The sequence below is a fragment of the Gracilinanus agilis genome, chromosome 1, assembly GCF_016433145.1.
Source record: "Gracilinanus agilis isolate LMUSP501 chromosome 1, AgileGrace, whole genome shotgun sequence".
NCBI classification, from domain to species: Eukaryota; Metazoa; Chordata; class Mammalia; order Didelphimorphia; family Didelphidae; genus Gracilinanus; species Gracilinanus agilis.
The window spans coordinates 215,791,682-215,818,892 of NC_058130.1; the positions used below are offsets into that span (position 1 = coordinate 215,791,682).

Here is a 27,211-nt window from a genome sequence, read left to right on the forward strand (position 1 = left end):
AAGGAAGGAAGGAAGGAAGGAAGGAAGGAAGGAAGGAAGGAAGGAAGGAAGGAGGGAAAGAGGGAGGGAGGGAGGGAGGGAGGGAGGAAAGAAGGAATCTAAGCCCTTTATTATCCCCATCCCCTCTACATACAAACACATCATTTCTATTAAATGGTTCTAACTCGGCCTTTTGGAAATAAGAAAAACAAATGTAATCATCTTCCATTTGACAAGTTCCACTAAGACAAGAGGATCTTGGTTCAGATTCTACCTCTGTTATTTACTATCTATGTGACTTTAAAAAACAAACAATCTTTTAATAAGCACTTGCTATGTATGTGTAGGCCATGTCATGCACTGGAAATGCAGACAAAAATAGAAAAAGCTCTGCCCCAAGGAATTTACTTTTTTATTGGCCTCAAAAAAATGTATATACCTATCAATATATAAAAAAGTATATTTTTAACACACATCTATAAGTATTTTCTTAATAGCTGTGTGACCCTGGGCAAGTTACTTAATCCTGTTTGACTCAGTTTCCTCATCTATAAAATGAGCAATGAAGGAAATGGCAAAACACTCCATTATCTTTTCTGAAAAAATCCCAAATGGAGAGGCAGCTAGGTGGCTCAGTAGGTGGTAAGCCAAGCTCAGAGATGGGTCCTGGGTTCAAATCTGGCATCAAATATTTTTTAGCCTTGTGACCTTGGACAAGTCACTTAATCACAATTGTTTTGCCCTTATCGCTCTTCTGCTTTGGAACTGATATAAGTAAAAAAGTAATTTTTGGGGGATGGCAGTAGCAGTGGAGTGTGTCAAGAAAGGCTTCACATAAGAAAGCTGAATTTGGAAAGAAACAAGGGATTCTAAGATTTAAGGCAAATTATTTATCTTTCTCTGGCCTCAGATTTCTCATCTGTGGCATAAAGAGGTTAGATTAGATTTCCTATAAGGTCCCTTCTGTCTCTACATTGAAAGGCAGGTTGGTGGAACAATGGATGCACCCTGGGGTCTGGAGTCAGGAAGAGCTGAGTTCAAATGTAAGTTCAGACACTTAATAGATATGTGACCCTGGGCAAGTCATTAAACCTTTGCTTGCCTTTTACAGTTCCTCAACTTTAAAATGGGGGAAATAATATCAGCTATCTCCCAGACTTTTTATGAGACCCAGATGAGATAATATTTGTAAAATGCTTAGCCAGATAGTTAAAACATAACAGGTGCCCTATAAATGCTAGCTATTATTATCCATCCTTTACATTTTGAAGAGAGAAATCATATCTACCTTTCATCTCTTTTTTCATTCTTTGTTCATTCAATCATTCTTGTATAACCCTGGTTTTTAGTTCCCTCACCAGCCTGATTGACTTCTGCTGGACATTCTTCCAACTATAGTACCCTCCCCAAAAGAGAGAAACAAAAGAACATCAATGCAGTCAGTCGAAGCAGGGGAGACTATAGCAGTGGTTATTGTCTCTGTCATTCTAGACATTCTTAATAACTGCAGCCCAAGACTACATTAATTACATGTTTTATTTGTGCTACATATCCTGCTGAATTACAATGAATTTACAGTTCATGGAAACTACTAGCTTTTCATCACATGAACTGCTGCTATAACTAGCATACCCCTCTATCTTAAACCTACGAGCTTTATTTTCTGTTCTCAAGAGGTGGCCTTTACATTTATCCCTATTAAGTTACTAAATAGTGCCTGCCTTTTGATCCAGCTATTCTACATCTAGGTCTATATAAAAAAAAAAAATCAAAGAAAAAGGAAAAAGCAAGTCTTTATGTACAAAAATATTTATAGAAGCTCTCTTTTGTGGTGGCAAAAAAACTGAAAATTTAAGGAGATACAAATCAGTTCAGGAATGGATAAATAAGTTGTGGTTTACATATATGATTGAACATTATTTGTGCTATAAGAAATGAAGAAAGAGAGAACTTCAAAGAGACTTAGAAAAGGGTAGTTAAGTGGATCTGTGGTTCTGGAGCCAGGAGATCTGGGGTTCAAATCTGGCCTCAGACACTTCTTAGATGTCTGACCTTGTGTAAGTCACTTGACCCCAAATACCTAGCTCTTACCACTCTTCTCCCTTGGAATATTCAGTATCAATTCCAAGACATAAGAACAGGGTTTAAAAAAAACACTTGAAAAGACTCAGTGGTCCCAAAACTTTTTTGGCCTACTGCCCCCTTTCCAGGAAAAATATTACTTAGCCCCCTGGAAATTAATTTTTAAAAAAATTTAATAGCAATAAATAGGAAAGATAAATGTACCTGTGGCCATCACTGCCCTCATGGATCACTGTAGCATCCACCAGGGGGTGGTGGTGCCCACTTTGGGAATCACTGACTTATATGAACTGATATAGAGTGAAGTGAGAGGAACCAGAGGAACAATTTATACCCTAACATCAATTTTTATAAAAATGAATAATTTTTGAAAACTTATGAAAAATGAAATGAGTAGAAACAGGAGAACAATATGTATTGTTATGGGGGTAATTTGAGGAAAGGTGTTTGGGATAAGGGAATTGAAAGGAGGATGTTGGAGATTTGGTATGTGGATAAACTAGGCTACAGGTAGGCTGGGATTAAAGGAGATTCAGGGTATAATAGGACTGAAGTCAGGAGTATAACACAGAAGGGAAACAGAGATCTTCTTGGGAGAAAGAAGTTAAACTAAACAGGCTAACACAGCAGGCTTACAGACTGGGACTTAGACTCAAACACAAGCTGAGGGTAATAGACTAGACTGAAATTAACAAACAGGCTTTAGTTAATTTCACAGGAAGGGACCTATTTTGAAGTAACACCTTCCTTCAAGATGGATGCCCAGCTACCCTCTGAGCCCAGAGTATGTTGTCTCTTTCCCTCTTCTTCCTTCTTGATAACTAACAGACAAATTACACTAAATAGAACTATTGAAACACAAAGGGTTTAATTGTTTGAAGGATGTTGGTTAGGAAGGTGGATTAAAGGAAAGCCCTATCAGTTATCTCAGGAACCTCAGGTGGGGGAAGGGAAGTAAAGATGGAATCTGAGCAAGGACCTGCCTTACTCAGTTTTACAAAATGCTATCTAAAGGGAATAAAGTTGATTTGATTAAATTATAAATAATGCTATCAATTAGATAACTCTCCACAGATTTAACTCCTCTCTAATTTCTCTTCTTATAAACTCCACAGCCACTAAGGTAAGGGAGGGAAGGCAGGGTGGTATTAGGAAAGGAAGATATAAAGGGTCTATCTAAATTAATAATTTCTTAAGTAAAAATATCAATGCTAGGCTAAATTTCAATATTGAAACTAGATAATCTAAGAGCTCGCTCATTGACTTCCTCCCTCCACGGAAGATCCAGTCAACTGCCCCTCCTCAAGATTCTAAAACCTCTAACAGCTTTTTGGAACTCAGCCAAAGCTAGAAAAACTATAACCCCCAATTCTGTATACTACAGTATATATATACATATATATAACTAGATAGATATAGATATAGACATAGATATAGATATAGATATAGTAATAACACTGTAAAGAAAATCAATTTTGTGAAAACTGAAAATTTGAATCTGCATAATGATCATTGATGATTCCAGAGGATCAGTGATGAAATGTGCTATTTTGTACAAAGAGGTGATGATCTTACAGCACAAAATGAGATGCTTATTTTTTGTATATATCCAATAAGGGATTTATTTTGCTTGACTATGAGTATTTCTTACAAGAAATTTGTTTTTCTTCTCCTTTTTTCCCTCTGTGGGAGAAGAGGTAAGAGGGAGAGAAAATAGATACAATTGTGAAATATTATGTAAACTTTCAGATGAGATCACAGTATTCCTAATTTTACTTAATTGGTTTATTTTGTTAAAAAGGACCACTCACAAATTGGGAGCAATCCATAAGTATATGTAATGCAAAATACATCAATGTCTTCCTTCCTTTTTCCCTTTCCTTTCCCTTCCCTTCCCTTCCCTTCCCTTCCCTTCCTTCCCAGGCTACCCCCTTTCTTTTTTTAGAGACAATACTATCAATGTGATTTAACTGGTGAAGAATACACCAGGTCTATTACTTCTCTGATTCTGGACATTCTAATTGCCACCAAGGCTGCATTAATTACATTTTTTTTTGATGCCCCATATCTTCCTGGCAAATTATTTAGTTTGGAAAGAAGGGAATTTACAGTTCATCGAAACTACTTGATTTTTTTCAAAATTAGCTCAATTAATTCCTAAAATTAATTAATTTCTCAGCTAAACCCTTCTATCCTGAAAGAGAGCACTTTGTTTTCTGTCCTCCAGAGGAAGGCTATACATTTCTCCTTATTAAATCTCATTTTGTTGTATTTGGTTTATAATCCAGCTTGCCAAGACACCTTTTCTTGATTCTGTCATCTAAAGTATGTGCTTTCTTTCCATTTTATGTCATCTACAAATCAAAAGAGGATATCATCTAGACTTTTATGAAAGTCATTAATGAAAAATGTTGAAAAGAACAAGGTCAAGGGCAGAGCCTTGCCAAGGTCTACAAGAGACCAATCTTCATCTTGGAAGATGTAGACTGTAAGATTCTTGAATATAGGGACTTTCATTTCTGTCTTTGTATCCTCAGTGGCTATCAGTGGGACATGAGAGGTGATTAATAAATTCTTTGTGATTGATTCATTGATTGAATCATTAATTTATATTATTTTTTCAGTCAGTTCTAATCCCACAAAACTATATTACTATTATAGCCATGTGTATGACTAAAGTAATGTCACATCTCTGGATCTCATTTCTAATGATCCTTCTAATGATGATTTCTAATGATCCTTCTAACTCTAAATCTATGACCCTGTATATACTGGGATGAAAACATCCAGAAGATTTATCAATTTAATTTTTTAAATTCAGATATTTATTATCATTAAATACTATTTATTGACTACTTACTGGGATGACTATATATATTGCATGAGGATTCAGTTATCTTCTGAGATAGGAACATAGTGGCCTTTCAATGGAGTGGGGTGCCTCCAAAGGCCACTTGTGTTGAGACTGTCAAGATAAGGCAATGGGTCCATGCTCTCTCAAAATGGAACTATCAAAGATCCCACATATAGAGTAGTTCTTATTTTTTTGTCAATGTGAATGATCACTACTATGACTTTTAAGAGCATGAAGAAGTGGGTCTTATCTCAAGCACCAAAACCTGCCAACATCACTGAGAAAAAAGAAAACCCTCAATAGCTTGTACTAAGAACTGTAAATCAACTAAGCCTGTAGAAGTAGCTAACAGACATCAGATCCAAAAGACAACTTGGAGTCATGGAAATAAAATTTCCCAAGGAGACAAGAGACCTGCCTCTGTGACTCTGCGACCACAAAGAAGTCATTTTACCTACAGGCTTTATTTTCATCATTTATAACATGGAGACAGCATTACCTCCCATGTCTAAAAGCTGGTTGAAGTAGGTGATCTCATCAGGTCCCTTCTAGCCCTAATGCCTATAAATCTACGAAAACTCTTTAATTCCTAACAGTTGTCAATAAATCTTTTCTTTTCTTATTTGAAAAATTTCATTTAATTAATTCAGAATATTTTTTCATGGTTACATGATTCATGTTCTTTCCCTCCCCTCCTCCTACCCCCTTCTATAGCCAACAAGCAATTCCACTGGATTTTATATATGTCATTGATCAAGATCTATTTCCATATTATTAATATTTGCATTAGGGTGATCATTTAGAATCTACATCCCCAATCATATCCCCATAGAACCATGTGATCAATCATGTTTTTTTCTTCTGTGTTTCTGCTCCCACAGTTCTTTCTCTGGATGTGGATAGTATTCTTTCTCCTAAATCCCTCAGAATTGTCCTAGATCATTGCTCAATATATCTTTCTAATCAGTTCTAAGTTTGGCTCTGGGAAAATTCCATTAAAGTTGTCAGGATCAGAGTCAAAGAAAGAGCTAAAGATAACAGAGAATGGTTGAAGAGAATCTATGGTAAACTACACTGGAATTAACTCAGGTGAAAATAAATCTGTGCTCCAACATTTGTTTCATTCCTCAAGGTCTCAACAAGGAGAAAGACAGATTCTCCTCACCTTGACCTAGCCCAATACAAAGTGAGAAATATGGAAAGTAGCTAGATCTGAGAAAGTTTCAATTATGCATAATATATTTCTAAGCCCTATTCTGTCCCTGAACTAAGGGCTATCCTTGCTATTTAATTCTTGTATTGATGGCACTAGAGGCAGCAGTGGAGAGGGTTCCAGGCCACAGAGTCAGGAAGATTTCTGAGTTCAAATTTGCCTTCAGATGCTTCCTAGATGTGTGACCTTGAGCAAGTCATTTAACCCTGCTTGCCTCAGTTTCCTCACTTATAAAATGAGCTGGAAAAGGAAATGGCAAACCACTCCAGTATCTTTGCCAAGAAAACCCCACATGGGCTCACAAAGAGTTGGACGTGATTGAAAAATGACTAAACAGCAAGGGTCATAAAAGCCCCAGCTACACAGAGTCTAGTTCCCTTGGAATTGTTGGATTTTGAAAGCCCTTGGGAGTCCCTTTACCCTGCCTTGATAACCAGACAGTAAGGATGAGAAGGGAAGCTAACTGAAATGAATGAACAGCTAATCGATCCTCCACATTTAACCTCCTATGTGTATCCTAGGAAAACATGGTGTAGGGGTAAGAACTCTGAGTCTGGAGTCAGTCAGAACCCGGCAGGTTCAATCCCACCTCTGAGGTTTATTCTATGTGTTGTTACTGTTATAATTATTAATCTGGGATGAGATGGATGCCACCTTGATTTTCAGGGATGGCAGTTGAGAGATTCAGAATGTTCCCACGTGCCATGAGCCGGGACAAATGTCAGTTAGCCCCACTATGTGTGTGTGTGTGTGTGTGTGTGTGTGTGTGTGTGTGTGTGTGTGTGTGTGTATACACATACCCCACCCCTTATAGCTACAGTGAAAAAAGTCTCTGGACTCAGAGACTCAGAGCTGGATTTCTCAGATCTCTGAGTTGAGACTTGAGCAAGCCTCTGTGAATCAAACTGGACAGAGGGTGGCTGAAGGGTTGCTGAAGGGTGGTTGAAGGGTGGTTAAAGGGTGGTTGAAGGGTGGTTGAAGGGTGGTTGAAGGGTGGAAGGGTGGTTGAAGAAGAAGATGGTAGGAAAATCCTGAATCTATTTTTTTGCTAGACTGTGAGAGCTATCAACTATCAACTATCAACACTATTGGTAGGAGAGCTAAAAGAATACAAAGACCATCAACATTTATCTTCAGCAATAGCCTTCCCTATTCTCTGGCTTGGCTGTGGCCAGGTCTGGTCAGAGATAGAGAGAGGGTGAAGACCTCAAGCCTCCACCAGCATAGCAGCCTCCAGTCCTGATTATCAATTAGTTTAATAGTCAATAGAGCAATAGGGTTTCTAATCCCCAATCCTTTACCTTGTTATCCTTTCCCTATCAATAGATAAACAGTGTTTAATAGCAAGTACCTTCCTGAGTGGTCATTCTATCACAGCCCTTAGAAAAGGAGTTAAAATATGCAGTCAGATCTTAATCATTATCCAAAGCTAATCAATAGCCCATTACCAATCTATCCAACCCCAGGTTGGGCCTAGAGAAGTTAACCATCCACCTAACCTCTCAAGGGTCCTCACTTGGGCAGCTGTTAAAGGAATCATTGATAGGTTAATCAGCCAAGCCTGTCAGGGAGAAGGGGATAATTTACAGCAGCAGCCAGGGTGAGGGGAGTAGGTGTTCCTCTCCACCAACTGCAGTTGAGATCATAGACAGATACACATCATTATCATTATACATATATCTCCACTACCCCCTTTCTTTTAACATCATTCTGGACAAATCTGTTTGCTTTCCTAGTAATCAGCTTCCTCATTTGTAAGATCAAGGCATCAGACACAACACTACCATGTCCTACTGGATCACTCCATAGCATTTGACAATGCTGACGACCCTTCTGGAGGCACACTGTTCTCTCTGGGTTTTCATGATGCTCCTCTCTACTGGTTCTCTTCCCCTCTGACTGCCCTTGTTTAAATCTTCTTTGTTGTACCTTCAAAAATATCTTAGCCCCAATGGGCTCTACCTTGGGCACTCTTCTCATTTCTCCATATACACATGAGTCAATTGCATCCATCAGTTCTCATGGACTATATTCATATCCCACCTGGCTGCAACATTAGATTGTAAGGTCCTAAAGGATAGGGACTGCCTTTCTTTTTCATAATTATATCCTGAGCACTTAATATAGTACCTGGCACATGATAGATGCTTAACAAATGTTTACTGATTGACTATTAGCTTTTCATCTCCAAAACCAAGCACTACACCTGGCATATAGTGTTCGCTATTAGCTTTAGTTTTCCATATTGAGTACAAAGCATAGTGTCTTACAAACAGTAAGTGCTTAATAAATGCTTAGTAATTGTTAATGGCCTTTGAAGTCCCTTCTAGCTCCCTGTCTATGATCCTATGATTCTATTTGTGCAGCCTTCTTTTCTTATTAAATAATGCATTCTTCAATTACATGTAAAAACAATTTTCAATCTTCATTTTTAAAAACATCTGAGCCAAATTTTCCCCTTTCCTCCCTTCTTCCTACTTCCTGAGATAGCAAACAATCTGATATAGATTTTACATGTGCAATAATGTAAAACATTTTTCCATATTAGTCATTTTGTAGAAGAGAACTCAAACAAAAAAAAAATGAAAGAAAGTGAAATATATTATGTTTTGGTGTGCATTCAGACTCCATCAGTTCTCTCTCTGGAAGCGGATGGCATTTTTCATCATGAGTCCCTGGGGGTTGTCTCGGATCCATTTGTATCTTTCTAATTACGGTAGATTTGAAACTACAAGGTTAGAGCTTTTCCCCTGTACATAGTATAAAAGATTAAACAAGCACTTATTAAGTACCTACTGTAAGCTAGGGACTCTGCTAGGCAATGTAAATTGAGAATTTGTTTCCCCCCATAGATTAAATGAATCAACCCAGAAATCAAAAGGCATTTATTAAGCTTATATTATGAGCCAGATACTATGTGCTCAGTAATGGGGATACAAAGACAATAAATGAAATAAACTCTTTTCTGAAAGTCCTTAACAGTAGCTATTGAAGGAAGCAACATATACCTACATAAGTATAAACAGAAAAAATGCATAGTAAATACAGGACAGCCTGAAGTAAGGAGGGTGCTAACAAATGTGAAAGGACCAATAAAAACTTCATTTACAAAGTAGAGCTTATGATACATCTCTTTAGATCTTGAAGTAAGTGAGATTCCACAAAGAAGGAAGTGAAAGCTCAGTGGCTCAGGGGATAGAGAGTCAAGCCTGGAGTCTGGGGTCTTGGGTTCAAATCTGACCTCAAATACTTCCTAGCTGTTTGACCCTGGCTAAGTCATTTAATCTCAATTGTTTAGCCTTTCCTGTTCTGCCTTGGAACCTATACTTAATATAGATTCCAAGACAGAGGTAAGAGGGTTGTTTTTTTTTTCTTCTTAAACATAGAGTATATTCCAACCATGGGAGATTGGCCTATATGAAGGCATGGTGATGAGAGATAAGTGCCACATGTGAAGAATAAAGACAACTAGGCTGGACTCTAAAGTATAGGAATAGAAATGATAAAAAATTATATTGGGAAAGAAAAAAAGAAAAGCTTGGGAGAGATGGTGGTAGGTATTCCCCCTTCCCTCCTCCATGGTATAAATGAATGAATAAATGTTCTTGTGTAAGGCTTTTCATGTTATTTAACAAAAGTTAAGTATATGAAGCATTTTTAAAGATTCTAGTATATTTGAGACATTATAGAAATAAGGGGAAAGTAGTATTCATTCATTCATGGGAATCCCTAGGGGCTATGAGACCTGTTAAAATGACTAAGAGTTCTGCTTTGGATCTGGGCAAGATCTAGTTGCACTGGACAGGAAGAATAACTTTGAAGAGAGGAAAAAAAAAAAAGGATTTACAACCAGACAACAGGCAGCCCGTTGAGTACCAGGAGATGAGAACTAGGGTTGCCCAAAGGTGGTGACTTCAGAGTTTTACAGGCTGATTTTATAGTATCTATACCAGGCTTCGAGTGGGTTTTCCCTCCCTTCCTTCTGGTCTTTCTGAGTCACTACATGAATTCTTCAACATGCACGTAGGAGACAATTGATTACCTCACTTCAATGGTTTTTGTTTTTCCCATTTGGTTTTGTATTCTTGTCACTGAAGACCGTGGTTCGCACATAGTAGGTATAGAACTATTTGCTGAATTAAATTCAACTCTGTAGTACCACTTTGTGTGTGTGTGTGTGTGTGTGTGTGTGTGTGTGTGTGTGTGTGTGAGTGTGGGGGAAGAGTACCATTAATTCCTGCATTTATTAATTTATTCAACTATATGTTCAACATTGTCTTAGAGACGCTATGGGCCTTACAGAAAGATAATAAGGCCCAGTTCTGTCCTTAGTAATGGGCTCCATTGGAGAGTAAAAACAACTATTAAAAGGCAGTCATTCCTGGTTCTACCTCTGGTTCTTATACTAACTCCACACTTGGCCTCTCCCACATAATCCATTTCCCCTTTCCTATGCCTGAGCTTCAGTTTACTCATCTGCAAAACCAAGATGGGAGGCCTTCCATACCTTCCTTACAGATTTCTGTGAGCTGGAAAACAAAACAAGACAACACCTGGGCAGGCACTTTGGATCCTCATGGCATCACAGATCTAGGAAGGGGGTTCTGACTTAGTCTTTGATTTGTCAGGAACTCCTCCTCCATCATCGGTCTAATAAAACCTCTAAATGTACCCCTTCCCTTCTCAGAATAATATTTTTAAATAAGATAAAATATAGAGGATTATAAAGTAAACTGATTTCACATAATTACAGTTATCAGAATGTCAAAAAAAGAGAAACAAGTTCACGGGTCTCCTGAAATGTTTCCACAGCATTTCTGAGGGACTTATGAGAAAGAACACTATCCACATCCAAAGAAAGAACTGTGGGAGCAGAAACACAGAAGAAAAACAACTACTTGATCACATGGGTCAATAGGGATGTGATTGGGTATGTAGACTCTAAATGATCACCCTAGTACAAATATCAATAATATGGAAATAGGTCTTGATCAATGACACATGTAAAACCCGTGGAACTGTGCATTGGCTATGGAAAGGGGTAGGAAAAGGCGAGGGAAAGAACATGAATCATGTAACCATGGAAACATTTTCTTAATTAATCAATAAAAAATAAAATAAGATAAAAAATGAAATGTTTCCACAGGATCCCACTCTTAATGTTCAGAGACCCCAGGTTAAGAACCCCTGATCTAAAGCAGTTGTGTCAAACTCAAGAAGAAATAATCTCTGCTGCAATATAATGACTTAGAAACCCACAAACTATATCTATATTGTAGCATGTTTTTTAATTAGTATTATTGTGAAACATTTCCATTTTAATCTAGTCCAAATGCTCTGGAGTTTTGCCACCATTTTGAACTGGGTGATCGGAGCATCTGAGAGGCCTCTAATTTTTGAGATGAGGAAACTGAGTCCCAGAAATTTTAAGTGACTCGTCTAAAGGCACAGAGATAGTCAATGGAAGTACCGGATCATATCAAGGTCCAGCCCTCTTTCCACTGCATTACAATATCTGCATTTGGAAAGTTTGTAGCACTATATAGAAACAGGCTATTTTAATTTCATCATATATACAGGAAAAGGGGACTTTGGCAAGGGTTTATCAGTCAAGAGGACAGATCCAGGATGAGAAGTGACCATAGAGACTATCTAATTCAAACTCCACCACTACTCATTTTATAAATGAAGAACGAAGGCTCATTAAAGTTAAATGATTTGGCCAAGGTCACAAAGTTGTAAGATTTAGAGAGAAAAAGTAAATCCATGTCCTCTGACAACAAATCCAATATTTTTTTCTGTTGTTCTTCATTGCACTGAAAAGTCAAGCAGGCTATATAGCTACCAGGTGTTTTTATTTCACAAGATAAATGGCATGTGGGAGAAACTCAAGGGAGAGGATGGAGGACGGAGATTATCAGCCAAGAAGACAGAGCAGCTGTCTAGGTTTTAATATTAAAAATTGTGGTAGATGATGAGAACAAAGGAAATCTTCTGATAGTGGTGGCCAAGTGTTTTATTTACTTCTTGGAGGGGTTCCTTGTGAAAGAGGCCATGCTGATTTCCTTTTACACACAGGTCTCTTTCTGTCTTTTCAGGTGGGTCTGAGGAGTTCCAACAGGGTTCCTACAGTTCTTCTGATGTTAAGAATCAGGCTGTAGCAAGTGTGTTGAAGGCCATGGCATGATACTTAGTTTCTGACAGTGATCTAAGTGTTCTGAGGGATAAAGCCACTCAAGCTGGGTGTGCCATGATCAGATTCTATGTAAAAGGAATAAAATGGAATGGATGATGTCATATTTCCTCCCTCCATCCCTCATTACTGTAGGAGGTCTGGACAGAGGCCCAGAGTCCTGGCTTATGGGGGGTTTCATTTAAATATGAGTCACCCCCACCTCCGACGAATTTCAGAGTCTAGAACAAGCTTTAATCCTTTTCCAATTTGTTATTGTTCAGTTATTTTTTAATTGTGCCCAACTCTTTGGATCTCCATTTAGAATTTTCATGATAAAAAGACTGGTTCTAGATGAGGAAAATGAGGCAAATAGGGTTAACTGACTTTCCCAAGGTCACACAATTAGTAAGTCTGAGGTTGGATCTGAACTTTGGAAGATGAATCTTCCTGACTCCAGGTCTGGTGCTGTGTCCAATGCACCACCTAGCTGACCCCATAATATAGACACTGCAAATGATTAGTAGATAAGTTTGAGGCACTAAAAAGTTAAGTGAATTTCCAAAGGTCAATAAATGTCAGAAGCAGGATTTGAACCTGGGTTTTCTTGACTCCAAGTCTAGCACTCTGTTGACTACAATGTGGTCCTAGGTTGAAAATAATAAAATCATTGGATCACCAATGGGAAAGGACCACAGAAGTCATCTAGTTCAATGCAGTCATTTTATAGATAAAGAAATTGAGATACACAGAACTTAAATGGCTTGCCCAAGGTAACACCAATAGAGTCAGTGTTGGTTATTTAAATTCAGGTTATTGAATCACAGGAATATATAGAGACTTGGACCAAGAGAGGTCTAAGAGGCCATCTAGTCCATTTTATAGCCATGGAAATTAGGACCAGGAGAGATTAAAGGCTAGTAAGTGGCAAAGAAGGTCTTCTCCAGGGCTTTTCCCATTGACTTCTATAATTTTTCCTAGGCAATCTGAAATGTAAGAGATGTTGAAGAGAGATTCTGGAGGTGAAAGATCAGATATGGTGAGCTCTGAGTCCCTCCAGCTCTAATTCTAATGGGTGTGTAGCCCTCAAGTCAAGTGAAAGGAAAATGTCCAGGCACATCTGAAAGAGGCACATGACTGAGATCTCAAGAAGTCTTTAGGGCAAGACAAGGGGGAGAGGGAAAGCGCCTCGGCAGAGCACCTCCAACAATTAACTCAGAAGACAGGACAGCCAAGAGCCCGGAACGTGGGCAGCAAAAGCAGTCTCCTAGCCCCAGTGGGCGGCCACAACTGAAGGTCCCCTTTGTTCCCTCCTGGCTTGCAAGTCAATTAGCCTCCTGATTCAAGATGGATTTTTTTTCTTTTTCTTTTTAGTAAATCAATTACAGTCAATGATTTATAGCTCATCCGGTTATTATTTTGATTCAGGCGCATTCTCCAAACCATGCTCTGTCAGGGGGCTGGATGGAGTGTCGGTAAAAAAACGTGTATTTAGACCTCCGAGCTGGCCAAAATACGTATATACTATAATGATTTTTAACAGTAATCTGGAGCACACAGCAGTTAATTGTGCAATTTATTCTCTGTATCCATAATTGTATGTGATAGCAATTTAATTATTGCCGGCACAAACTGAAGACATCACATGCATGATTTCAAACTGAATAGAGAGTTAGATAATATCCTCAGCCCCTTTAAAGAGGAAAACAGAACCTGGTTACTAAGCAGCTGGGACTCTGGCTATAAATATACTTCTATTGGTAATAACCATCTATACTCTATGCAACACAGAATTTCATGAATTTGGTTAAGTAGCTCTGTATAAGCTGAATTCAAGTGCATAATCCCAAGAAAAAGATTTAGAGAAGCTCAGATGAATCTTTTAACCTACAATAATATTTACAAATTGACATTTGATATTAAACTGAATAGTTTTCAGAAAAATGCTATAAAGTGACCTCACAGGAGGTCCGGGAAAGTGGATGTCGCAGGCCGGGCTCTAGAGTAAGCATCAAGAGATCTGAGTTCTAGGCTCAGCTCTGCTCACTGAGTGACCTGGAGCCCTCCAGTCCAAAGCGGTGGCACAGTGGATAGAGTGCCCTAAAAGTGGGCAGGGGAGAGTTAATCCCATCTTCACAGCCTAGAAGTCAGGCAGACCCGAGTTCAAATCTGGCCTTAGGGACTTCTCAGCTGGGTGACCCTAGGCAAGTTAAATTAACTGGGCTTGCTTCAGTTTCCTCATCTTAAATGAGTTGGAGAAGGAAATGGCAAACCATGCCAGAGTCTTTGCCAAGAAAACCCTAAATGGCATCGTGAAGAATCTGACTTGTCTGAAAAGACTCCACAACAACTACTAGGTATAAGGCACTCCATTAGGGGAGGATGGCACTGTGAAAAGAGGTGCAATATTTAGTGTCGGAGACCTGAATTCTAATCCTGGTTCTGCCATTTACTATGGTGTGACATTAGGCAAATTACTTAACCTCTCTGGGCCTCAGATTCCACATATGTAAAATGAAGGGACTGAACAACAGGTCCCTTCCAGCTGTATATCATGACCCTACCAAGACCTAGAGACTAGACTTGTGATTTCATTGGCATTAGGGATTACTGGATGAGGAATCCACCCCTTCCAATGCACATAGAAATACTAATAATATTTAATAATATTAGGAGGCAGCAAGGTGGATTGAGAGGCCCAGAAATGGGAGATCCTGGGCTCAAATATGGCATTAAATACTTCCTAGCTGTGCGATCCTGGGCAAATCACTTAACCCCTATTGCCTAGCCCTGACCACTCTTTTGCCTTGGAACCAATACACAGTATTGATTGTAAGATGGAAGGTTAAGGTTTAAAATTTCATGTAGTTATTTATTTATAAATTTATTTATTTTATTCATAAAATTTATTTATATAACACTTATGATGATCCAAGCACTGTACAAAGTACTTCATTATTATTATCTCATTTGATCCCCACAGCAACCCTATGAGACAGGCATGGTGTCCTTATTTTATAATCGAGGAAACTGAGGCAAACAGAAGTTGAAGGAAGTGCTATTATTATCTTTATTTTACAATTAAGGAAACTGAGGCAGAGTTGAGATAGGTGCTATCATCCCTATTTTATAGATGAGGAACTGAGGCAAGCAGAGTTGAGATAGGTGTTTTTACCATCCTCATTTTATAGTTGAGGAAATCGAGGTTGAAATAGGTATTATTATTATCTTTATTTTACATTTGAGGAAACTGAGGCAGAACTGAGGTTGATGCTATTATTTTCCCTTTTTCATAGATGAGGAAACTGAGGCAGAGTTGAGGTAGCTATTATTATTATTATTTCTATTTTGTGGTTGAGGAAACTGAGGCAAACAGATTTGAGGTAAGTGCTTTTATCAGCCTCATTTTATAATTGAAGAAATTGAGGCAAATGGACTTGAGGAAGGTGCTGACATAATCCTCATTTTATACTTGAGGAAACTGAGGCAGAGTTGAGGTAGGTGCTTTTATCATCCTCATTTTACAGTTAAGGAAACTGAGGCAGACAGAGTTAAGGGAGGTGCTTTTTTCAACTCCATTTTACAGTTGAGAAAACTGAAGTTGAGTGACTAGTCCACAGTCACCTAGCCAGTTACTGTCTGAGGCTGGCTTTGATCTCTTCACTGGGGCGGAATGTGTTAAGAAGCAGTACTTGAACCCAAGTTTTGCTGCCTTCCAGAACATGTCTCTATCCACTATGCAGCACTGCTTCTCTTAGAAGCCTATGAAAGTTAAAATGAAAAATGAGCCCTGGCTTCAAGAAGAGTTTATTAAAGGCGACATCAGATTTATGAAGCTAAGCAGAGCAGCAAACTTAGAACTGCTGGCTCTCACTTTCCTCCATGGTAAAATAAGGAGGTTAGACAAGGTCAGAGACTTTTGAACCATTAGGTATCCGATAGCGAATGTCTCTTTCCTCCAAGTGAGGCAGGCACCTGGGGTCATCTGCTAACAGAAGGCCTTCTTTCCTTCTGGCCCTCAGGGAAGAAGAGTCCTAGCAGGCTTGGGGATGGGCTCCTGAAGATGTTGTATATTTTTATTTCAGCTCTCCTTAACCTTGTGTATTTTCAAGGCCTGGCACATAGCAACCCTAGGATATCAATGCAGTTGCTGTTATGTTGCTTAGCCACATTGGGGTTTTCTTGGCAAAGATACTGGAGCGGTTTGCCATTTCCTTCTCCAGCTCATTTCACACATGGGGAAACTGAGGCAAACATGGTGAAATGACTTTTCCAGGGTCACACAGAAAGAAAATGTCTGAGACTGGGTTTGAACTCAGGAAAAGGAGTCTTCCTGATTCAAGGTCCTCTATCCACTGTGCTATCTAGCTGCCCAAAGGGATATTATTATGCCTATTTTACAGATGTAGAAACTGAGGCAGACATTAAGGGTGACAGCCCTGGTGTCTGAGGCCCTGGTGTGAACAAAAGTTTTCATGGTCCTTGCTCCCCCACTCCACCATTCCACCCTTGAGGCACAGATGCCCAGTATTTCAAAGAAAGGCCCCTGTATTTCACAATTGCCTCACACACCACTTCTTCAGAGGTTCTGGATGTACCAAAGATATGATTTTCTTTTGGACAGAAAGATAGTTTAATTTTTTAACCTACCCCCCTCCTCCTTGAACTAGAGAATCCAAATCAGAATGAGTTCACAGAATCATCGCAGAACCTAGAGCCGGAACTAGCTAACCCCCTTCGCTTTAGAGACGAGAACATAGAGCTGCAGAGAAGACAAGGCTTGCCCGGCATCATATAGGTAGTAAGTGCCAGAGGTAGGATTTGAATCCGGGGTTCTTCCCGGTGTTCCATAGTACTCCTGTAATTGTGAGGCACCAGGGATGATATTATTATTATTAAAATGTAACCTAAATGGTTTGCGGGTTCACACTGGGTTGAAGGAGAGACAGGACCAACCAGGACAGGAAGACCAGGGTTTACAGCCAAGCTGTTAACTGCCAATAGGAATGGCAGTTAGGCCAACAGTCACTCAACTCTCCTAGGCTATGGAACCAGCAGGCAAAAAGGTAAAAGTTTATAACAGTTTAATTGAGGGAAATAATAAAAGGATGGGAATAAGGGATTCTACACTTGAAACCTAAGGGCAAACCACAGAAGGCAGGGAAGGACTTGACTACACTATTCTATTGATCTAAGCCAGGCAGGGCCCAAAGGAAGCAGTACTGAAGTCACAGGGAAAGTTCCTCCAAACCTGGTTTCAGCCAGGTTTGGTCAGCTCAGCTAAAGGGCCTGAGGATAGCTTTCAATTGGGGTCTCACGGAAAATCTAAGGATGGTCACAGGATGCCAAGAGCCAATTCCACCAGGTGATCCAAGGTACCCAGGTAGGGAAAGTGAGTTTGCAATGCTGTCCACCAGATCCCAAACCACTTCCCCACTTGGTGCTGCTCTGCAGGTCTGCTGTCCACTGCTGAAAGCCTCCACCTCTCAGGATCCCAGGGAATCTGGATGCAGTTTTCCCTAACTCTGAGATCTCCCAGGGTTAGCAACAAGTTATGTTCCCAACCACTAATGGAGTCCTTCTCTCATAGCACAAGCCCCACTTCCTGCTCCTTTATTCCATCTTGGAATCCTCCAGCCCTTCCTGCTAGGTCCAACACTAATACTAAATTAATTGCTAAATAACCCTCACAACACTCCCTGATGAGCATCAAAAAATCACAAAGAACCCCTGCAAATGGCACCGGGTGATTCACTGCCCAATCATACTGTATGGTCTTCAATAAATATGAAGACTCATCACAGATAATCCTTTTAGGTTACGATTGGTCTTCAGTCTTCCATTCAATGACATGTCACTCTGTTTCCTAGTCCTGGCTCTTCCACTAATGAACTTTTAGAGGTCTTGGACCAAGTTCCTTAAATACTCTGGACCAAAGGCTCCTCATTGGGGGTTGGGACTAAAGGATCTCTAAGGGCTTTTCTAGCTTAATCATTCTAGGAAATGAAATAATTCATTAAAAAAAAATTTCAAGAACCAAACTCTTGATGCTTCCTTAAAGTTTCAGACTTGGAAGGGCCAAGGGCCCTTGAGCAGGATTCCCTTTTATGATATTTTCATGTAACTGTCATGTCGCCTCTGGGTAATGGGAAAACCATGACCTCCTTATGCAGTCAATTCCTCTTTGGGAGAGTCCTAATAGCTAACAATTTTTCTCTCCCAACAAGCTCAAATCTACCTGTCCACTGTGTCTAGTTTTGCCATCCAGGGCCAAGTAGAAAATAAAAAATCTAACTTCTCTTCTACCTGTTGCTCCTTCAAATAGTTGAAAAGAAAGACCTTCCCTCCTCAACCCCCAAGTCTTCACTTTACCCAGGCTATAAATATGCCCATTCTTTGACCTATCCTTGTACGACATGGCCTATGGGCCCTTCACCATCCTGGTTTTCTTCCTCGATAAGAATTCCAGCCTGTCAGTATCTTTCCTAAATTGTGCCTCCCAGGACCCAAAATAGTCAAATATGGCCAGACGAGGGCAAAGCAGAATGGGATTTTACATAAGCTCCCTTCATTTGGACATTACGTTCCTATTAACGGCACCTAAGATCACACTAGCTTTTTTTGGCTACGTTGTCACATTGTTGACTCATATGGAGACTGCAGTCCGTGAAAACACCCAATTATGTCTGCTTTTCCAAAAAAACCTATAACTTAATATAATACTCAAATGAGAAGTGGAGAATGCATGCAGGAGTCCTCGTGGTAGATTAGACTGACCTACATGCGAATAAGTGAAGTAGGTACCAGGGGAGAGTCATCTGCTCACCAAAGGCCATCTTTCCTTTGGGCCCTTTGGGAGGAGGGGGCCTAGGGGAGTGGGGACGAGCTCATAAGGGGGTCATGGTATCCAGTAACATTCATTATGCATTGCCATGAGGCCCCCAAACTGAAGCTCTGCTTTTCATACCCATTGGCTTTCTTTGAACATTGGCCAACCCAAAGTCCTTTTCTCAGGGAAGGCAACATAGGGATAACCAAGGTGGGAAAACTGAGGATGGAGAAGAGGGGGAGAGCCTCCTACATAAAAGCTAGAGAGGGTATAAGGATTGCAGTCTCAGCTTCTAGGATCTCACTCAGCTAACTTTAGGAAATACTTTATGAAAATACTTTATGAAAAAAAAAAAAAACAGAACTAGCTCTCTGTGTTCCAAATCCAGTGCTAACATTTGCTTCTCATAAATGGAGTCTATGTTTCCTGAAGCTGAGGTCCAAATTCTTGCATGCTGCCTACTGGCTAAGTGACCTTAGGTCCATCATTTCTCTGCCCCTCATTTTTCTTTTCTAGTAATCCCTCATATCTTCTCCAGCTCTAACAATGTAAACATGCATACATATGTCTATTATGCACATGCACACACACATATGTATATCTTCAGTATTCCTTCCCATACCAAGATATCAAAAATGATCAGGACATAGACCAGTTGTTAATGCATAAATTTTTAAGAATGAAGTGAAAGAATAGATTTTAAAAAGCAATTTGGGGGCATCTAGGTGAGTTCAGTGGATTGAGAGCCAGGACTAGAGATGAGAAGTTCTGGGTTCAAATTTCAGACACGTTCTAGCTGTGTCACCTTGGGCAAATGACTTAACCCCCACTGCCTAGCTTTTATTGCTCTTTTGCCTTAGAACCAATATGTAGTGCTGATTCTAATATGGAAGATAAGAGCTAAAAAAAAGCAATATGTTCTTAACTATATGCCAGGCATTGTGCTAAGTGCTGGGTGATGAACAGTAGTCAAGAAATAAGAGAAACTGAAAATAAGACTTTATTTTGCCATTGATTTCCCTTTTTCTCTTTGTCTTGTGCAAGTCACTTCCTTTTAGGATGACTCCTAAGCCCAAGTTATTAACAATAACATTAACAGTAATACATTAGGACTCTGAATCACAACAATCAAAAAGAGACCATCCTCTGTGAAAATTGCAGGGGATCTCAGTACTTAATAGGCACAACTCAAAATACTTCCTACTTTTTTTTCCTAGGGGCCAGAAGGGAAACAAACATTTAAGTACCTACTATATGCCAGGCATTGTGCTAAGTGATTGATGAATATTATTTCATAAGATCTTCTTGATGACCCCAGGAAATCATCATCATCATCATCATCATTATTATTATTATTCCCATTTTATAGTTAAGGGAACTAAGGCAAAGGTTAAATGACTTGCCTAGAGTCATATATGTAACACACAAGTAATATGTCTGAAGCTGGATTTAAATTCAGGTCCTCTTGACTCAAGGTCCAGAACTCTATCCATTGTGCCACCTATCTAAAACACTTTTCATAGCTTTGATCTCATTTTTAGAGGAAGGAATTTTGAAGGAGAAGTGGAGGAAAGTATTACAAGAATCATTGTTCTTCTTTAACAGCTAAGGAAATAGAGATCCTGAGAGCTTAAATGATTTTTTTCAGGGTCATATTATTAATTAATGCCAGGACTGGGCCTAGAATCTAGACCTCCTGACTCTCAGTCCAAGGCTTGTTCCTCGATGGATTGAGTCTTCCTTGAGGGCAGGCCACAGGACTTTTATTTCTCCTAGTTTTTAAAGTGTTTCTTCTACTCTACCTGTGTTTGTCCAGTGGTTAGCATTTACGTGTGGCTAATTAACTATGGCGCCTATTACAATGAAACAAGTAGGCTCTGGGCTGTCCAACAGACAATTAGTAGTTGGTCTCAGCCCTCTACATTCACTGAGTTTCAAATGCACAGGCCCAAGAAGAAGCAGCTTGGAAAACGGAGCCATCAATGCCCTCCGCTCCCAGTGGCAATGCCACAAGGTACATGGCACTTTCAAATTAAATCATCAAATCCAGGCTGCTCAAGTGTTGTTCAGATCTGCTGCTCAGATATTTCGAGGGCTGTGACTGAAAGGGCCAGGAGACAAGGGAAGATAGTTGGAGAGAAAGAGGAGAGAAACCAAAGCTTGAATTGCAGATGGGTTTGGTGACAAGTCACTAGAGTGGGCAGACCAGATCTTCAAGGTCAGCTTGTGAAGGCTAGGAATGAGCACTCAATTCATTCTTTTCCTTGTACCGACACATAATTAACACGAACTTTGGAGGAAGCTGTCTTTCCTAATCTATTAGCTACAAACAGAGTTTCTGGCATTCAGAGAGCCAAAAAAAGTTGAAACCTTTAGTTTATAGGAACTCTTGTAAATCTGCTTTCTCCCTTAACATATAACTCCAGGCTATTCTTGTTTCTCTAATTCTGACTTGCAAGATTCAAGAAAGGGCTGACCATTAGTGCTTCCAATTCATAACTGTAAATAAAGGTTATACGTGTTCATATGTATATTATATGTATATATAAATGTGGGTATGGCTTTCTGTCCATCTATCTTTCTTCTACCTATAATGTGGTAGGAATACTTTTTGCTTATATCTACATAATCTTATTCTGCCTGGGCAGCACATGCAAGATGGGGTGATATTCCTTCAATAAACATTTATTGAACACCCACTAGAAGTCAGCACTGTGTCAGGCATAGCATATATTATAATCCACAGTGCTAGGTCCACAGGTTATCCTGATTTTGTCTTTCAGAGGCATTCAGCCCTTCTACCATTGAAATCAAAGTCTTTGGAAATAATAGTCCACATTCTGGAAAAAAAACAACACTAAAAACCCAACCCTAACACTGAAGGAGCTGCTGTTGACCTAAATTCCCAAAGCCAATAACATGATGTTTTGGCCTTCTTTGTCAGATGACAAAATATTTGAAGATTTTTCTTTAAAACTACCAATGGCATAACAAAACTACCATATCTTGTAGATGCTTTTCCTACTCCCGCCACCCCACCCCCCAACACACACACACATAAAGTATTGACCAAGTTGATCTATAAAAAATAAAGCCCCGTTCTTCCCTCAGCTCAATAACCTGACTTGAAAATGGTTTGAAGTCATTAGAAATTCTCATTCCAGCTATCGGCTTCTGCCTTCCCAGAGCACCATAAAGCATCTGCTATGGTATGCACTCTATTGGAGACTCAGTAACAGAACTATGAACTAGAGGGTGGCATTTGATGCCTAACATTGAAAAAGCCAGATGTGGGGAAAACCCTGACGTGCCTTCATCTCTGAATCTTTGGGAAAGGTCATGCTTCTTGCTTTGAAAGAAATCTTTCCTCAGTATCTCCCCGAGGGAACAGATATGAAATTCAAACTATTCCACTGTGTTTTCTCTTTCTCCCTTCTTTGGCAACGATCACATTGCAGCAAAATAGTAAAAGCCCATTTAGTGCTAAGTGCATCCAAGGCATTCCCTTCAGAAAGCCTCTTAGGCTCCCAACCCAAAATGAGTGCCAACTTTAATAGCGCCCGGAAGCAATGCTTTAGTAATGAATGACTGACTACATACCACTCACTTAAAGGAGATGTCAGCCGACAGCAGCAGAGATACCCGGGCTCAAAGGTAGGGTTAAACAACCAAAGAGGGAACCAAGTAAATGAATACCTACCAACGCTGGTGATCTTTTGGGAGACCAGATCTTGCAGCAAAGCTCCAATGGCAGGGTTTTGTTTGGAATATAACTCATATCGATTAATGCCAATGTGAAATTTTAGCCAGTTGGGATAGGTGTCGACAGATGTTTCCCCCGTGGGTAAAAATTCTTCATCCTCATTACCTTCATTTTGCCTACCAAAAAAAAGGGGAGGTGGGGGAAGGCAGTCAGGAAAAAACAAAACATTTATTTGTGGGTTGTTCTGAATCAATAGCTAATAAAGGACAAAGAAATGTTCATCTTTCACACAGATGTGAAGGGCACGCGAGTGGTACAAGACATTTTTTGCCCCATCTTTGGTACCAAATTAGAAGTTGAAAAAAAACTCCTTGCATTAAAATAAATATTTTCTTGCACATTGTTGAAATGTGTCTCCATTGAATATGCTATAGTTGAGATTTGGGGGTTAAGGTATATATATATATATATATGTACATATATATGTATTTGTCTCTGTGTTTGTGTGTGTGTGTGTGTGTGTGTGTGTGTGTTAACATCCAGGAACATCTTTAAAGACCATAATCTTTATTTACTCTCTGGAGAGTCTGTAGAATAGCTGTAACTTAAGCAAGACAGATACTAAAATGTCAAAGCCATCCAGAGCTTCTCTTTTGTATGAGGAATAAGTCCTGAAAATTGCCTGACAATTATAATGTCAAATTAAGATATTATACTGTAGATTGTTCCTGGGGAGCAAAGGAAACAGAATTTCCTTTGACTGCCTTCTAAATGTAAATCACAAATATGTCCCAGGTCTGCAGGAAATCTGCCTTTTGCTGTAAGCTATTGTTCTAACAAGGAGGTGTATGAATTATGCTAAGTGCTAAATTGATTTTAATTATATAAGCCTTGGGAGCAATAGCTAATAGAAACAAGAGGGGCAGGCTGGTATCAGACCTACCACCCACTTGCTTTGTCATCAAATCCCTCAATTCTAGAGGTCAGTGGTACATATGGTCATTGTGGCTTGCCCTCTGACTGCAGCATGGAGCTGAGTCAAGAGAGGAAAATGGAACTTTCCTAAGTGGCTGTTAACTTGGGGTCCAAAAGGTCACCCTTTCCTCAGATGATGTCCTGTTCTGCAAACCCAAACACAAAATGGAAAAGGGAAGGGGATGGAAGACAAATCAAGAGTGGCTGCTCTCTTACTGCCTGTCTGCTACTTCTTGTATGTACCAAACAGTGACAAGGGCCCTGAACAATGTCACCGAGTAGGAGAGAGGGTGCTGTTGTATTAGGGACAAGTCTCTGAATATCTTCTATCCCCACCCCCTTCAAGTTTTTAAGCTTTCCCTTTAAATATCAGTGGAGAAAGGCAAAGTACAGAGCACACTAAATGCTTTGGTCCGGTGGGGTGGGTGGGGGGAGTTAGGGGATTGGGATTGGATAAGCATCTCAAGGGCTTGAAGGGCGGTGTAGGTAGGGAAGACTACCTATATTTCAAGATAGAAGGGATATTGTCAGACCTCAGCATCTTAAAGTTTTCTTACCATCTGTTCATTGAGAAGATTATTATATAAAATATGGTTGGCATTTACTTTCTCCGGCCTTGGAGGGAGTTAATATTTCACTACTCTGGGTTACCACATCTGTTTGTTTATTTTGATCTGGGAAGTTAGGAAGATGAGAGGGAGGGTTTAGACCAGGTCATTTTTAAAAGATGATCCACTCTAAGGGAAAGATCACTTCCTGCCCTGTCCATCACCTGAGAGTCACATAAAACCTCCTCTACCTCCCAGCTTACATGGCTTCAAAAGGCAACTGTTAGTCTTCCTCCAAAGAATCACTTCTGACAGTCTCATTTGCTTCCCTGGTACAATGGCCAAATTTATTTTATTCTCAATGACTGGTTTTTAAAAGATTCATGAGACACGTCTGAGACCCACCAGGAAATCACTCTCAGGGCAGAGAAAGGTTTCAACCTTATTTAAAGCATAAACCACAAATGCTTTCTAAGTGAGATGTGGTAAATAAGGGTTATTTGTTTATTTATCTATCTATTTATTTATTTAGGTCAGCAAGAGCTGTATTTAGGGAAGATCTTCCACAGAAATCTCTCTTTCTCCAAGCATTTTGGATTTAAAACACCAGGGTACCTCCTCTGACCCAGGCGAGGTAGAATTACTGAGACCATTTTCCTTTCAGATCTTGATGGCTCTGACCAGAGTGAATTGAGCACCTTTTAGTAATGACTGCAAATTCTGAATAATCTTTTGGTAGAATTTCACCCTCACCCTTACCCTCACTCCACCCCCATCCCTCACCCCTCTAAGGACTTCAAGTGGAAAATCTCGTTGTGCTAGCAATGTACTGCCCAACTTGAGAATGGATTTGGGGAAGCATCCGTCCCTCCTCCCCCAGTGCCTGTCCTCTGTCCCCCTAAAGAAAGAAACACGCCTCCAAATTCCGCTCCTCACAGTCTAAGGGTTCCCCGGCATTCTCTCCAGCCCTGACCACAGAAACATTACCCCTTCCTCTGCCACTCGACTCACCATTCCGGATTTTCAGCCGCTTTGGGGTTAAATCGGATATCGCTCTCCACGTTGAACAAGACATCGTCCTCTGTGAGAGGCGGGATGGCGATATTGTAGAGGGGGTGTTGGAACAGAGCGACCAGTTTAGAGCCGTCCTTCCCCGGCGGCACTTTGCTTGCCCTACTCCCATCTTGAATGAGGTGTTTGTGGGGGAGATCTCGCTGCACGCCGCCTCCGCCACCGCCGGGCTCCAGCCTCTTAAATGCTGCCGCCGCCGCCGCTGCCTCGGACCTGTCTGCAGCTGCAGCTGTCCCGGCCCCGGCCCCAGTCCCGGTTCCAGTCCCGGGGAGCTTCTCCAGCGAGTGGGAGGTGAGGTTGGAGCTTGGGTCGCTGCTGAAGTCCTGCAGGATCCGCAGGGTGTGTTTGTTAGGCCAGCCCGAATCAGCCCCGCTCTTAGTCCTCTGCTTTCCCCAGCCTTGCGCCTCCTCGCTCGGGGGGTGAGAGCAGGAGCAGCCGGGGTCCCCGTCGCTCCTCGCCGCGCGCTTCTCCAACTTTGGTAACAAATCGATCACGATATGCATGGTGCAGGCAATCAGAAACACCATGAGGATGAGCACCCGGAATTTGCGGACCAAGATCATTTTCATGGCCAAGGAGACTTAAAGAGACTGGGGGTTGCCACGAGGAGGAGACTAATAAATTAAGAGTTTTAAATAGCTAAAAGTGTGTATGGAGGGGTTGGGGGAGGAGGTGTTGGTGATGGTGGGTGGGAGAGGCTTTTTCACAGAAAAAGCTCTTTTTTAAAAAAATAAATCTCTATTCTACTCATGAACAAATCAAACAATAAAAGTCAATAAAGTTATCTTCATTAGACAGTTAAAAAATAAATACACTTAGAAGTCAGGGGTCTTCACTACCTCCCTTTTTTGTTTTTAGAAAAAAATTGTTTACAATAAAATTCACAAAAGCGGGCCATCTAGAAACTGTTCTTTTATTATTATTATATTATCATTACTCTGCTTAATACATGGATCTCAGGAAGGCTTCCCCCCTCTCCCAAAGGAGGATGGAGAGATGGAGGAGGGCTAAAGGGAGGGAAAAAAAGGAGATGGGGAATTAAAAATAAAAACCACACACAAACACACACATGCAGCACCCTGTGAAGGATTCAGGAGAGGAAAAAAGAATCATCCATAGTGCTTAGAGAAGACGCGTCTTCCCATCCTCTGGAAAGGGACCCGCGATGCAGCAGGAGTAGCAACGGGACGCGCTCTCGTCCGCAGCTCAGTTAGAAACATTGGCTTGCAAATGCTGCGCTCATAAGATTTCCAAATCCTTCCATCCACCACCACCACCTCCAGCGCCCTGGGGAAGCCAGAGTCCCGGCTGGTTGGGTTCGAACCCGCGGCGCTGAAGCTCGATATCCAGGCACTTGGAGGGTTCGGCGTTGACACGGCCGCCAAGGCGAAAAGGAGATCTGGCACAAAGGACGCACGGAGCTGGGGAGGAGGAGGAATAGGAATAGGAGGAGGAGGAGGAGGAGGAGGAGGAGAAGGAGGGTGGGTGGGTAGGTGGGTGGGGGGAGGACGCTGGGAAGGGAGGGGAGGCGACGCTCCCAGGAATCGGTAGCTGCTCTGCCGAAGGGTGGGGAGGGGAAAAGGGTGAGGGTGGGGAGGGAGATGATGTCTCTCCTTGGATCTCGGCTCCCACTTACATTTCTGCCCTGAGAGAACAGCGGGGGTGGGGAGAAAGGGAAAGAGAAAAGCGAGGAAGAGAAAGCGAACCTCTGAGAGGCGAGAAAGGAGAGCTATGGGCAGGTGCAGTGTGAATACCCCCTTTTCAGCAACACTGCATGCTGGAGAC

General features: G+C 40.7%; 1 protein-coding gene across 1 annotated transcript in view; it reads right to left on the reverse strand.

Annotated features, from left to right (window-relative positions):
* Window positions 1–26,824, reverse strand: part of LOC123249785 (extracellular serine/threonine protein kinase FAM20C-like) — a 41,772-nt gene extending 14,948 nt beyond the window's left edge. Inside the window, exons 1-2 of the mRNA XM_044678906.1 lie at window positions 25,367–26,824; window positions 22,830–23,008 (exon numbers count right to left, since the gene is read on the reverse strand). Of these exons, the coding sequence (XP_044534841.1) occupies window positions 22,830–23,008; window positions 25,367–25,995 (808 nt within the window). The 5' untranslated portion in view covers window positions 25,996–26,824. The remainder of the gene's footprint in view (window positions 1–22,829; window positions 23,009–25,366) is intronic.
* Between the last annotated feature and the right edge of the window lie 387 nt (window positions 26,825–27,211).